The 14,244-nt window shown below is 41.1% G+C and overlaps 1 protein-coding gene across 1 annotated transcript in view; it reads left to right on the top strand.

The window, feature by feature from the left end:
- Nucleotides 1-14,244, top strand: part of CCDC178 (coiled-coil domain containing 178) — a 173,472-nt gene that overhangs the window by 29,145 nt on the left and 130,083 nt on the right. Inside the window, exons 12-14 of the mRNA XM_063130693.1 lie at nt 2,317-2,379; nt 11,454-11,615; nt 13,354-13,467. Coding sequence (XP_062986763.1) covers nt 2,317-2,379; nt 11,454-11,615; nt 13,354-13,467 — 339 coding nt within the window. The remainder of the gene's footprint in view (nt 1-2,316; nt 2,380-11,453; nt 11,616-13,353; nt 13,468-14,244) is intronic.

Below are 14,244 nucleotides of genomic sequence, written 5' to 3'. Positions count from 1 at the left end.
AGAAAATTATGTGTAAGCTATATGGAAGAAGCTGTATGAACCTGCATTTACAAACTTCTATTTTTTTAAGGCAGTTTATAATCCAAAGTTGGCCTGCAATTAGTGGACCTGTTCTGATGGAAGATATCTCAGTAGACTGGGAGGGGGATGATTTTTAATGATTGAAGTCCCACATGCCATCTCCCCTACTGTTCCAAACAGTCCCCCAAACATTCCAGAGCAAATATTGAGGAGGCATAGGGAGCATGCAGGGTGGAGAGGAAATTGTGGAAATCACCCTTTTTGCTGTTCTGAGGGCAGATGCCTTCTGTCAGCAGAGGGAGACTAATTGGATGCCAGCCTAATTCTGAAAATGCTTTGGCACCTTTTTCTCCTTCCATGGACACTGCCACTCTCTGAATCGCATTCTAGTTCTCTCTCAAAGTTGCTTGGAGACTCCTTTTTATTCTGTTCCTAGGGATCCTGTGAGGTTATGTGAAACCTGGGCAGGCATATGCAGAATACTGTGTTCTCCGGTCTATATGAACTGGTCTGATATGAACAAATGCCAGTACTTTGTGATCTGCATTGGCTGCTAGCTCCAACCCAAAATGGTGGTTTCAACCATTAAAGCCCTGAACAGCTTGGCTGCAAGTTACCTGAACAATTGTCTCTTCCCACATATAGCTGCCCAGACACTAAGATTATTTTTAGAGGCCTTCTCTGCATGACTCTACCAAATGAAGTGAGTCAGAAAGCTAATAAGAGGAGGGCCTTTTTCACTGTGGCACCGTGGTTGTGGAATGAGCTCCCAGACAGTCTCACCTGGTATCTATGTTGTCATCTTTTGGGGGCCAGGTAAAAAACTTATTTTCCCAAGCTGTTTAGTCTTTCACTTCCTGCTATTTTTAAAATTTGTTGCTGTATTTTTAAATCATTACATCACTGCCGCTTTTTACTTTGGTTTTATATTGTAGTGTTAATCTTTTAAAACTTTTATATCATAGAATCATAGAATCATAGAGTAGCTGAGTTGGAAGGGGCCTACAAGGCCATCGAGTCCAACCCCCTGCTCAGTGCAGGAATCCACCCTAAAACATCCCTGACAGATGGTTGTCCAGCTGCCTCTTGAAGGCCTCTAGTGTGGGAGAGGCCACAACCTCACCAGGCAACTGATTCCATTGTCGTACTGCTCTAACAGTCAGGAAGTTTTTCCTGATGTCCAGCTGGAATCTGGTTTCCTTTAACTTGAGCCCGTTATTCCGTGTCCTGCACTTTGGGAGGATCGAGAAGAGATCCTGGCCCTCCTCTGTGTGACAACCTTTTAAGTATTTGAAGAGTGCTATCGTGTCTCCCCTCAATCTTCTCTTCTCCAAGCTAAACATGCCCAGTTCTTTCAGTCTCTATGACGTTTGATCACGCTGTGTTTCATGGTTTTAATTGTTGTGAATTGCTCAGAGAGCTTAGGCTATTGGGCAGTGTAGAAATGTAATAAATAAATAAGTAAGAACATCTTCAGTGATCTAGTTGAAAGATACATGCAGGTTTTAATTAGGGTGACCACTTATGAATTGCCAAAAAAGAGAAAATGCACTACCAAAAAAAGACAAAAGAGAAAAATGATTTGCATAACATATATGGAAATACAGACAGTATTAATATAATTTAAATAGAAATACAGTACATCTCACCATACTGTGGAAGACTGTGATCAAGTGCCTGTGAACAGCAGCGTGTTGTGTGGTGTAGTGTTTAGAGTGTTGGACTGGGAGCCGTGAGATCCGGGTTTTAGTCCCCACTCGGCCATGGAAACCCACTGGGTGACTTTGGGCCAGTCACAGACTCTCAGTCCAACCCACCTCACAGGGTTGTTGTTGTGAGGATAAATTGGAGAGGAGGAGGATTATGTATGCCGCCTTGGGTTCCATGGAGGAAAAAAAGACAGTCTATAAATGTAATAAATAAACAAACAAACAAACAAACAAATAAATAAATAATATTGTATCCAGGAGACCTGGCTTCAAATCTGTGAAGCCCACAGTTTGGCAGCAAGGATGTAACGGAACCCTGTGGAGCTGGCTTTTTATTATATATTAAGATTCAAATAACAGAATCGAAGAAGTCCTTCATTTCTCCTCTATTTAATATTGCACAACTCTAGTACTCCATTGCCACATTTTTCAAAGGAGAGTTCATTTTTAGTAACTTTCTACCATCTTATTTACAGGATATATTTTGAAAAGGGGATATCTATTATATATTTGTTCCATTAACAGAGTTACTTGGTTTGCTCTTCTAGAAAATGTCATTATTTTCCCTATTGCTTTTTACTTATAGAACTTGGAAGATAATGTAAAAAAACAAATTAAAGATGAAATAAGTGCTTGGAAGCTGACCCAGGTAAGGAGAAGAATAGTTTTCAATTTTTAACATATTTTTTGCATATTCAAAATAGTTCTTTTCATAATGTTTTGGAATTATGTTCACAGAATCTCTATGGTATAGTTTATAGTGTCATTCTTTGAACAACCAGAAATGTAGAGACAGCCCTAAAATGATAAGGACACAATCCATCCTTGCAGATGTAACATACACTGTGCAAAAAGAGAGGGCTGGGTGGGGATATGGGAGATAAACACAGTCTTCCTGTTCCCTGTAGGGGAAGGGAAGAAACAGGGCATTATTAAACCATATGGACAGTTGTCTACATAGAATCATAGAATCATAGAATAGCAGAGTTGGAAGGGGCCTACACGGCCATCGAGTCCAACCCCCTGCTCAATGCAGGAATCCACCCTAAAGCATCCCTGACAGATGGTTGTCCAGCTGCTTCTTGAAGGCCTCTAGTGTGGGAGAGCCCACAACCTCCCTAGGTAACTGATTCCATTGTCGTACTGCTCTAATAGTCAAGAAGTTTTTCCTGATGTCCAGCTGGAATCTGGCTTCCTTTATCTTGAGCCTGTTATTCCATGTCCTGCACTCTGAGAGGATCGAGAAGAGATCCTGGCCTTCCTCTGTGTGACAACCTTTTAAGTATTTGAAGAGTGCTATCGTGTCTCCCCTCAATCTTCTCTTCTCCAAGCTAAACATGCCCAGTTCGTTCAGTCTCTCTTCATAGGGCTTTATTTCCAGACCCCTGGTCATCCTGGTTGCTCTCCTCTGAACACACTCCAGCTTGTCTGTGTCCTTCTTGAATTGTGGAGCCCAGAACTGGACACAATACTCTAGATGAGGCCTAACCAGGGCCGAATAGAGAGGAACCAGTGCCTCATGTGATTTGGAAGCTATACTTCTATTAATGCAGCCCAAAATAGCATTTGCCTTTCTTGCAGCCATATCGCACTGTTGGCTCATATTCAGCTTGTGATCTACAACAATTCCAAGATCCTTCTCGTTTGTAGTATTGCTGAGCCAAGTATCCCCCAATATGTGGACACGGTGCCCTCATGCCTTAAATTTTCCTAAGCAATAGGAAATTTTTGACAATTTTTTTTAAAAAAGCCATTAACCCAGCCTGGAAGTAAGGTCATAAATGTTACTCCATCAAGGCAAGCAATGGAAGTGGCTCCCCCAAGAACAAGAGAAGCCCGCTAGGCCTCTCTTCCTTCCCCTGAAAGTTTGCAATATGAAGACACAGCCATAGTATTGATGCTTGTACAGTATTTTCTGCTGAGGATTGTGATGGTTAAACTACAATGTCCATGATCTCAAGCAGACCTCCCCCCTCCTCCTGGTATTTTCTGCCATGGCTCATAAGGATTGAAGTTCAAACTCTCTCCACTTTAGGCTACCCTTCTCCCAAATTCCTTACATATCTCCATTTGTATATGCTATAAGCAAGTTACAACATTAATGTTTCAGGAGACGTGGTTCCTAAACAATAGATTAGGAAAACAAGAACTTTAAGGATTGTAATGGAAACCTTTTCCTTCCTCCCTTAACTGCCAGTCCTCCTCCCTCAAGTATTAGGGATGTGCTTCGGATTCAGCTGAAGCCCAAAAATGCTTCCCCAGGTGATTTTGGTTTCCCCCTGCAGTGATCAGAACCGAAGTGGGATCATGCACAAAGCTTTGTCTGTGTTTCTGGGCTCTGTCTGCAAAAGATGAAAAGAAAAACCCACAGCATTATTTTAGGCTTTGTTTTTCTGTAAATGCAGAAGAGGAAGACATGGAGTGCAGCTGAGTGATTGACAGGTTTACCTTCTAATCACAGGACACATTTTACACAGGCTTTCCAATCACTGTGCATTGGGAGAGGGATAAAACTGTTTCTCCCAGCTTTTTATTCTCAATTACTAAGTTATTAAGTAACAAGCAAATAGGAAGGAAGACTGAGGTTCAGTGTTGTGTTGTGGGGTGGGGTGGATTCAACTTCTGTTTGTTCATCATTTCAAAATATTTTCATTTCCCATTCTTAATTATTAAATCAATCCTTCTCTCAGTCTTTTTTCTGTGGTGGAAAATATTCCTTTGGTTAATACCCTCATCTGTTCTGTTGATTTCCTTTCTCACTCGTTGTTGTTACGTCAAATTTAAGCAGTGAATCCATCCTTCCTTCCCCTAGTTAGGAAAAATAAATTATTTATTTGAATCCAGTTCCTGTTACCCTTCACTTTTTATTGTGTGTGTGTGTGTATGTTTCATTAATCATCATATTATAACACTATTATTCCCCTATTTTTCTTTATGGTCCCTATGCAGCACACATATACTATTTATTATTATTTACTTGTAATGCTTCCATACTGCTTAATATTAAAATCTCCAAGCAATTCACAATATAGGTTCTGCACCCACACAGAGCCTTCATTGGATCTTTCTAGAGCTGAGAAGTTTAGTGGAAAGCCTGCCTTAACCCACCCCCTCCTGAGCAGGCCCAAAGGCCAAGGCTCCTGCCATCCCCCTCAGTTTCTTTTCAATTGCCACTACAGCAGCATCGTTGAGAGCTTCTCTTTCTTCTGTTTCTCTGTGAGGTGATTGAGCTGAGTGGTTGTAAATTCTTCTAAATAGTTCTTTTCTCCTACTCATCTATTGTTACTTCTTTCTTTCTGTTTGCATTTTTATTTTCATGTGTGCTCACCGCCTTATTCTCCTCAGTGGCCTATGGCCCTTCAGGCTATAATTTATCACCAACTAATGGTTACACCCTTTGTCTGTTTTGCTTGGGTGACAGCCACATTGTTGACTCATGCACTCACTCCCAGGACTTTACAAAACAAGCCAGGCTACATCGCTCCTCAGGCCTTAGAGTGGTTCTTTGGGAGCCTGCATTGCAAGCAGCAGACTCAATGAAGTGGTCGTGGACAGCACCACTTCCGATCTTCTCCTAAGTCAGTGCTTAAAATAGCTCTAGCTATATTGAAGGAGTCAGTCCCATCCACTTTGGGGCAGTCCTGATCATCAGACCCAACCATTCCTTCAATTCCATTGGATTCAACATTCTTCAGTACAGACTATCCTTCACTTCACCCATCACTGCCTCTAACGTGTGGTTGATCTATTCATTCTTCGAAGAAGTCAAGGTCAAATCCCCTTGACTGAATCTGTAGAGGAGCTTAAAAAGAAAAAAATCAAAATATAGAGAAAAGAGGAGTATTCAGACTACATCTGTCCCATCACCTGAACAACACAAGGTTTTGGTACCATCTTTGAAAGTGACGTGAAGTTTGCTACTACTTCTGCTGTTGTCTCCTATTCCTATGGTGCAGAAGCTGCCTCATGAGTCTCCTGTGGTATCAGTTGATATGCAGGTCCTAGACTTGACATCAGAAGGGGAAATCCAGGATTCTTCTCCACCACCTGTTTCCTGCATTGAGTACCACATCAGAGTTTGCCTCACAGATTCTGTCTTTGATGCCATTTTTTTTACCAAGTCATGGAGGGGTTCACCTGATTCCTGTTATTCATTGGTATGCTGACCATTTCTACTTGGTCAAAGAGGGTTGGGACTTGACCTGGTATGAACCATCTGTAACCCAATATTCTCATTCCCCTTCCCATTCTTGGGATTCTCCTCCAATATGTTATCAAGAGAGGCCATTACGTTTTGATCCATACCTACTTCATCATTAACAGGGCTCTCCTGAATGCCAAGTGTGCCAAGAGCTATGTACCACATTGCCCCCATGGCTACAGGCCATGGCAGCTACCAACTCCAGGTCTCCAGCATTAGAATTGATGATGCCAGAACTGCAGATGATAGTTACATAGATTACAGCCTATCTATCTATAACTACAATGTAGAGCCCTCCAATTTTGTCTTTTTGACCCAAACAACTGCATGTTTCACCATCAGCTACTGTCTTCACTTGTATCTACAGCTGTTCCTGTATCTTCACAAGTGCCTGCATCGCTACAACCACTTGCACAGTTGGAATCAGATATAGATGATTATCAACCTGATCCTTCCACCTGGGGGCTACTGCTCCCATTGGATTCATCTCTGGACCAGGTGGTGGGCAGCCACTCCCCACCACCTCTGACAGAAAACAATTGCCCCTACATGGATCAGCTTCTTCATATGGTTACTTGATTGGGGTTGGAAATAAAGCAATCATATGAGCCTGTGATGGAACTTGTTCAGTCCAAGCCTTCATGGCCCATTGCTTTGCCTATACTTCCATCTGCCCTTCCAGGGAGTAATGGAAGAACCGTCCTCCACCCCTACGCTTTCCAGGTTGATGGAGAACTAGTATACAGTTCAACCGGAGGTTGTACATTTCTTTTCCAACATCTGACCCTGACATCTATTATTGTCGAGTCCAGCCACAACAAAACATCTAGTAAACATCACTCCACTTCAACTTGGCTGCTATTGATCGAGAATTGGCTGCTATTGACTGCAAGAGTTATTCTAGGGTGGCATGGTCATTTCACATAGCCAATTACCAGGCTTGTATGGCCAGATACACGTTTTTCCTGTGGCAGAAGATGTCTTTTCTCTTAAAATACATGTCTTTATCGTGGGTGCATTTAGCAACATTATCAGCATTTCACGAACCATGTTTTTTTCACAGCTGATGACAAAGTTTCTTGGCTGTGCTCCATTCCAAGCCACCATTTATGGTTCTTTATAGAGACAAGGTGATACCCAACCCTGTTCTGACCTTTTAACTGATTTTTTCATTGTTTCAACTTAATCAGAACATTGTTTTCTCCACTTTCTTTCTGAATCCAGATACCTTTCTAGATACCTTTCTTCACATTTTGGACATTTGCAGGCCACTGTTGGGTTTCTCTCCCTTACAACTTCAGCAACTAGCCATTTTGGTAAAGAATCAGCACACTTTTTATTACAGAATAACACAAGCAAGTTCATGCATCAAACTCTTTAGTGTGCCCAAGTTCAATACATTCAGGTAATCCAAACAGAAGCCAAATCATGATCTTAATGTTCAGCATTATAATTCAAGCAGGGCTCCACGTATGGAATTCATGCTATAATCCAGGATTCACACAAAGGAATGTTTGGAATCAGCAGTGTTGTACACAAATTGTTTTTGCCTCTGTGCTAGCTTTTTTGCATAGGTGGAGAGTCTAGAGATCCTCACTTGTCAATCTACCTCTTCAGGGGAAGTTAGCCTGGAGACACACACTTCATCAAGCTGGTTGCTTTTCCTCTAGCCTCTTCAATTGATGCCGTTCCCTAGGAGATAACCTTGAGCACACCCCTTCTTCAGCCAAATCTGCCTTATGCTCACTTATCAAAGAGTGTTCTTCAGCCTGGGGATCCTTGAGTGCTTTTCCCATTACTAGATCTGATGGTAATTGAGAAGGAGCAATTTCCTCCCCCTGCCTTCAATCTACTGATAAATTAGGCAGAGACAAATTCCCACCCTTGTCTTGACTAGGCCTTGAACCACCTTCTATTTCTGAAAGGCTCTTCCTCCAAGATGGCAGCAGCAGGGGCAGGCATGACAGGCTCTAGGGTTCTACCTTGACAGAATAGTTCAGTGTTCCAAACTTTTGTCTGCTATGGGGGTAGGCAGAAGGATTCTTTGGTATCAATACAATGCCTGACTTCTTAAGTATCTGAAACCATGAAGCTCTGTTATGTGTTGGCAGAACAATGCATTAGTACCTAACACAGTATGGGCTCATTCCACTAGGGCTGTTTCATCTTCAGTTGCATTCTCCAGAGGTATCTCTGTTCAAGACTTGTGCAGGGCTATTGTATGGTCACAGACATTGAATTTTGTTAGGCATTTTTGCCTCGATGTTAGAACACAAAAGGATGCTTCCTTCGGCTGTACAGTGCTATCATCTCTACTGGCTTAATCACCTGTCCGTCCACTTGGGGTAGGTCAGCTGGCTAATCATCCACATGTGTGATGCACAGAGACCATGAAAAAGAAAGAGGTTGCTTATCTGTAACTGTAGTTCTTCAAGTGGTCATCTGTGCATTTTTATAATCCACCCTCTTAACCCACTACAGGCGTTATGTTTTTCCCCACCATTGCTCTTTGTTTGGGACTCCTATGGTGTCTTGAGTGAAACTGAGGGGAAAGATGGAAGCTTGGCCTTTTGGACAAGCTCAGGAGGTGAGCGGAGCTGGGAGGTTTTCCACCTAAACTTCTCAGATCTAGAAAGTTCTGATGAAGGTTGTGTGCAGGCACAGAATGCATATGTGTGAATACACAGGTGACTACTCAAAGAACTATAGTTACAAGTAATCAACCTGTCAGTTTCATACAAATTGCCACATTTCCCCCTCCCCCAATTTCAGGACTCCCCTTCCACATCAACCACCATAGCTTTTCGTCTGAAACTTTGCAGGCTTCTTATTAGAGCTGTCTGTCATTTTCAGGATAATGATTCTCAAGGAACATTAGGGGATAAGCCCATCCTTTTTTGGATACCCTCAAAATTTAAAGGCTACTCCTGCACAGACATCTCTGCACCTGTTTATCTGAAACTTGGCAGGTTTGATCTCCTCAGAAGGAGCAGCTATCCCTTCAAACTTCATCCAATTCTGCCAAGAAATAAAAAAGCTATCAACAGTTCACTTTTAAAAACAATATCAAAATATAAAAGCATGTTATACAAAAGCCCCTGGCATTTGGCAGGCATAATCCCTTCCTAAGGGGTTGCTATGCCTGCAAATGTCATTCAATTCTGATAAAGAGATAAAGGTTATATGCATTCAAAAATTTGTCATGATAGTCAATAGGAGGCATGTAGCTTCATATTTCCAAATGAGGAGGGCTTTCTCTGCTGGGGCACCCCGGCTGTGGAATAAGCTCCCCAGAGAGGTTCGCTTGGAGCCTACAGTGTACTCCTTCCGTCGCCAGCTTAACACTTAATTTAATTTATATTTAAACTTTGCTGTTTTAATTCTATATTTTAACCTATATCAATTTTTGCTGTGTGGTTTTAATCCTGGTTGTGCTTTTTATATTGTATTTTGTATTCATGTTTTTAAATTGTTGGTTGTTTTTATGCTTTTCATGGTTTTAATTTTTGTGAACCACCCAGAGAGCTTTGGCTATTGGGCGGTATAAAAATGTAATGAATAAATAAATAAATAAACTCAGTATCTGAATCAGAATGGATGGCTTCTGAATCTGTCCAAGCTGAATGTCCAAGCTAAATCTTGTCGATTTTTCCTGTATAATATTGCCAGGATTCGATCATTTTTGTCTGTCTCTTCTGCCAAGACGCTTGTTCATGCACTGGTTATTTCACGGTTGGACTACTGCAACCTTCTTCTCTCTGGCCTTCCTTCTTCTCACATCAGTCCGTTGGTTTCTGTTCACCACTCTGCCGCAAAGATCATCTTCTTGGCTCGCCGCTCCGACCATGTTACTCCGCTTCTGAAATCTCTTCATTGGCTTCCAATTCACTTCAGAATCCAATATAAACTCCTCCTGTTAACCTTCAAAGCTTTTCATGGTCTAGCTCCTTCCTATCTCTCCTCTCTCATCTCACACTATTGCCCCGCTCGTGCTCTTCACTCCTCTGATGCCATGTTTCTCGCCTGCCCAAGGGCCTCTACATCCCTTGCTCGCCTTCGTCCATTTTCGTCTGCTGCCCCTTACGCCTGGAACGCTCTTCCAGAACATTTGAGAACTACAAGTTCAACCGCAGCTTTTAAAGCTCAACTAAAAACTTTTCTTTTTCGTAAAGCTTTTAAAACTTGATGTTGTGCAGACTTCTACTGTTACTTTCTAGTTTCTACTGTTAGTTTTACCCTACCCTGCGCCTGCTTACCCTACCCTATACCTGTTTGCATTCTCTTCCCCTCCTTATTGTTTTATTATGATTTTATTAGATTGTAAGCCTATGCGGCAGGGTCTTGCTATTTACTGTTTTACTCTGTACAGCACCATGTACATTGATGGTGCTATATAAATAAATAATAATAATAATAATAATAATAATAATAATAATAATGGGACCATTTCCCAAAACACTGAATCTTGTCGTTGGTCCACACCTAGGTGCATACCTAGTTGTTGTAACGGAAGCCCGAGTCAATCGGAGCTTCCCACTGGGTCTGCTTAGGGGTTCCCCACTCCCCAGCCCACCCCAGCACCCCACATTCGTGGGACCGGCAATTTCTGGAATAAAGACACACAGACACACCGGAATGACCAAAGCAGGATTTAATACATGGATGTTACAACTAACAATTAAGGCCTTGGCCTGTAGCAGCAATAGGGGAGACAAGGGGGGGGGGGGTAAAGGGAAAAGAGGGGGAAAGGGGAGTGGACGAGGTAGAATTAAAGCAGGTATAACTAACCACAATTCCATCTAAAAAGCATGCAGCCACACCACTAGCCCCCCCCCTTCCACAGCCGAACAGTGGCTAGCTTTTGTCACAGAAAACCAGACTCTAAAACATAACAAAACCCTAACTTTCCTTGAGCACCCCGGCTGGGTTGCCTCTGACGTTCTTCGTCGCCCCGGGCCGAAGACCTCGAATCCTAATCCAATTACCCTTTTTATCTCTATTCCTCCCGGCTGCTCCAGCCCCTCCTCCCTGATGAGAGGTGCTTGATCTTTTCACACACCAGGTCCAATTAGCTCGACTAGGAGATAGCATGCAGGTGCGAGGCCTCTAACTGACCTCGGGGCTTCGGGAAGCTCCGGCCTCCGGAATCTCGACTCCTACTCTTTTCCCACATACCAAAGCCGGGTCCTGGGGCCAGCCGGGTCATAAACATATCCCACCAGATACCAACCATAAAACATATCAAACTAATCCTTATCTACCCATCACACTATAATTCACTACCTAACAGGAAAACCGATACAATTTAAGACTTAGCAACACTTCACAACTCCCTGGTTCTTCACAGTTGTCATGTTCAGAGCCGCCATGTATAGGAAGTTAACTTTTTCTCCAGTAAAACCAATTGTCCTGGATATGCATTTTTTATAGAAGTAGCACAGATTATATTTTTTTGGATTTCTTTCCTTTATTTCTGTGTTTGAAGTACTTCAATCTATATATTTTGTTTATATTATGGACAGAAAAGGGTTAAAGTACTGCAGGGAGATCTAGAGAAAAAGCAAATGGAACAAATGAAGATAGAAGAAAAAATTCAGAAGAAGTTAGCAGAACTTGAACAGCGTGTGGCTGAGCAATCAGCCAAACTTGCAAGAAATAAAGATATACTAAAAGATCTGGTTAAGGTAAGTTAAAATTAGGTAATACAATGATCAAACTTTGCATTGCTTCAAAGAAAATAGAAGGTTTCAGACTGGCTTTTGGAATAAGACAACATGTGCATCAAGTGAAATCCAAATCTTATTGTGATTATAACGTTTTAAAATAACTAATGTTTTAAAATTAAATGTAAACTAGCTTATAGTCTTCCATTGTAATGGCTTTTATAAAATACAAAAAACACACCACTAATAGTAATTTCAACATAGCATGTCAATGGCAGTGACAAATGCAGTTAGCCCTTCCCCAAGAAAAAATTAGAAGAAACAATGTGACAAAGACCACATCATTAGTCTTTTGGAGGCTTATTGGGGGTGTGGCAGGAATTATATATCTTTGTCCTTAACTGTACATTTATTTTGGTAAAAACAAACAAATGTGAAAACAAAGTTCATATAAATATCCACAAAGAGGGATTACAAGTTTTTATTTTCTTGTTCCTTAAGCAGTGTTCATGAAAACTATTTAGTGCACACATTTTAATTATAGGTGTTATTCTATAGCCTGTTCAATTATATATTAGTAGCAACACAGGTAAATGTTGTTATGTATCAGAAATTTTGTCATCCAAAAGTGGGTTTAGAAACAGTTCTTATGTTTACTTTGTGGTGAGACCTCCTCCCCCCCCAGCCTAGATTATATTTGGCTTGTTTTATGAGTGATGGTTTATATATATCCAGAAACAGTCAAATAAAAACAATGCAAGTAAACTATAATTGGGTTCAGAAAGTAAAATACCTATCATAGTCAACATAGTTATGGGAATCAGACATAAATACACGAACCCAGATTGGAAGAATTGCATGACTGTTTCTGCATGCCCAAGGGATCTTTGGACTTGGGTTTCTCAAACACTACTCCCTCATGTCATATGGCAGATCACTTTTGACAATGAAGGGAGTTTCAGAAGCAAGTTTGTACCATGTCATAGACGTTTCCCAATCAAATGGAAAAAAGTGAAAAATACACTGGGTAGACTCAAGTCCTTGGGTACCATTTAGACCTGGCCACTGATGATGTCTATTTAGTCAGTCTGGTCCATGAAGTGTAGGAGAGATGGATGCAAGTCAGCTGAGCCATATCTTGCCAAAAAGCATCCAAAATTCATCTGATCTTTTGATGATTCAAGTCAAGCCCAGTGCCAATGGTTAGCATTGTTGGGCACCTGTTGTGGCCTGCTGCTGAGCCCTAGAACCTCCTGGCACTACTCTCCTCCTGTCTGCTTGTTCTTGCCTCTTCACCTGCCCTCTCTGAGCATGCTAGCAGTGAAAGAGTGGAGATGGAACTGCATTCTCCACCTGCCTTGTGCTCTCCCTCTGGGCAGTTGTGCAGATTGGGCCTGGAGGGAGAGGGCAAGAGAATGGATGGGGGGTGGCAGTGATGAGGAAGTCGTAGATTCACTAAGGGAGGGCAGCCCACTGGCCGCATCTTGCCTAACAGCCACCGAAAATTTAGTGCCAGCATTGATACAAGGGATGCGCATGCCTGTGAGTTTTGAAAACCATGTGCTTTATGTATCTGATGGATCAGTGCAATTTTCCTTTACTTAAAATGTTACAAATAGTATTAAGTTGAATGCTGTTCATAATGAAAATAAACATGCATGTATAAATAAAGGAAGGTATTTAGCTGTTAATATATTTTTTATGAAATGAGCTGGATTTTATTACCAGTTTTTTTGTCCTTGTTATATTTTCTCCCCAGAAAACTGCCCTTTTGAATCAGAAGATGCAAGAACTTGATGAAAAGCAGAAAAAAATTCAAAAAGAGTTAGAGGACCGCAAGAGTTATTTTAAAAACCTATTGGCTGATATAGAGGTGAATGTATTAAAATATTTTCATTACACTTTGAAATGCTAACTTGTCATTTCAGCTCAGTTGCTTCAGATGCATACAGACATTATATAAGTAGTCTTTTTTGTTTCTTGCTTGAACTAACCTATCAGGTGCAGAGCCTTAGGGCGAGGTAAATTGATACTAGGGCCATTGAGAAACCCTCTGTTTCTTCATTTGCCACGCCGGCTCATAACGCTTTGAGGTCTTTAGAAATAGAAAGGTAAAAAATCAATATGAGGAAGAAAAAGGGTTGGACCATAATAGAAATAGCCTGCTGATTGCACCTTTGCACAGCAGATGGCATCTTTTTGTAAATTATGGTGTATGTTTACTATAATAGTTACCAAGTTGCCTATGTTAAGCAATGAAATCATTTTATTTTTTATTACCAAATACTACATGTCTGTTTTATAAATATAAGCCTTTGTACAAAAATGTTGTATTTCCATTATTATGACAATTCATCGGTATTTAAAGAATACTGGTGAAAAATGATTAAATTCGTATCATTAAATAGGTAAGTACAAAACTTTTCATTTCATCAAAGCAGCTTTTTAATCTTATGTTGTGTCCACAAACCTCAACCAAGTCTCGAGAAATTCCATTTAAGAGCATGTTACGAGATCTGGCAACTGCATGTGTATTCTAGGTTGCTTCCAGATTGTATAAATAAGACACATGCCTCATCCCAGCATGCAGTATGTACTGGAAGAAATTCAACAAAAGTGCACCTAAAGCGATTTATAACTGGGAATGAAA

This window comes from Elgaria multicarinata, chromosome 7, assembly GCF_023053635.1.
Source record: "Elgaria multicarinata webbii isolate HBS135686 ecotype San Diego chromosome 7, rElgMul1.1.pri, whole genome shotgun sequence".
NCBI lineage: Eukaryota > Metazoa > Chordata > Lepidosauria > Squamata > Anguidae > Elgaria > Elgaria multicarinata.
This window is presented reverse-complemented; position numbering and strand designations above follow the sequence as displayed.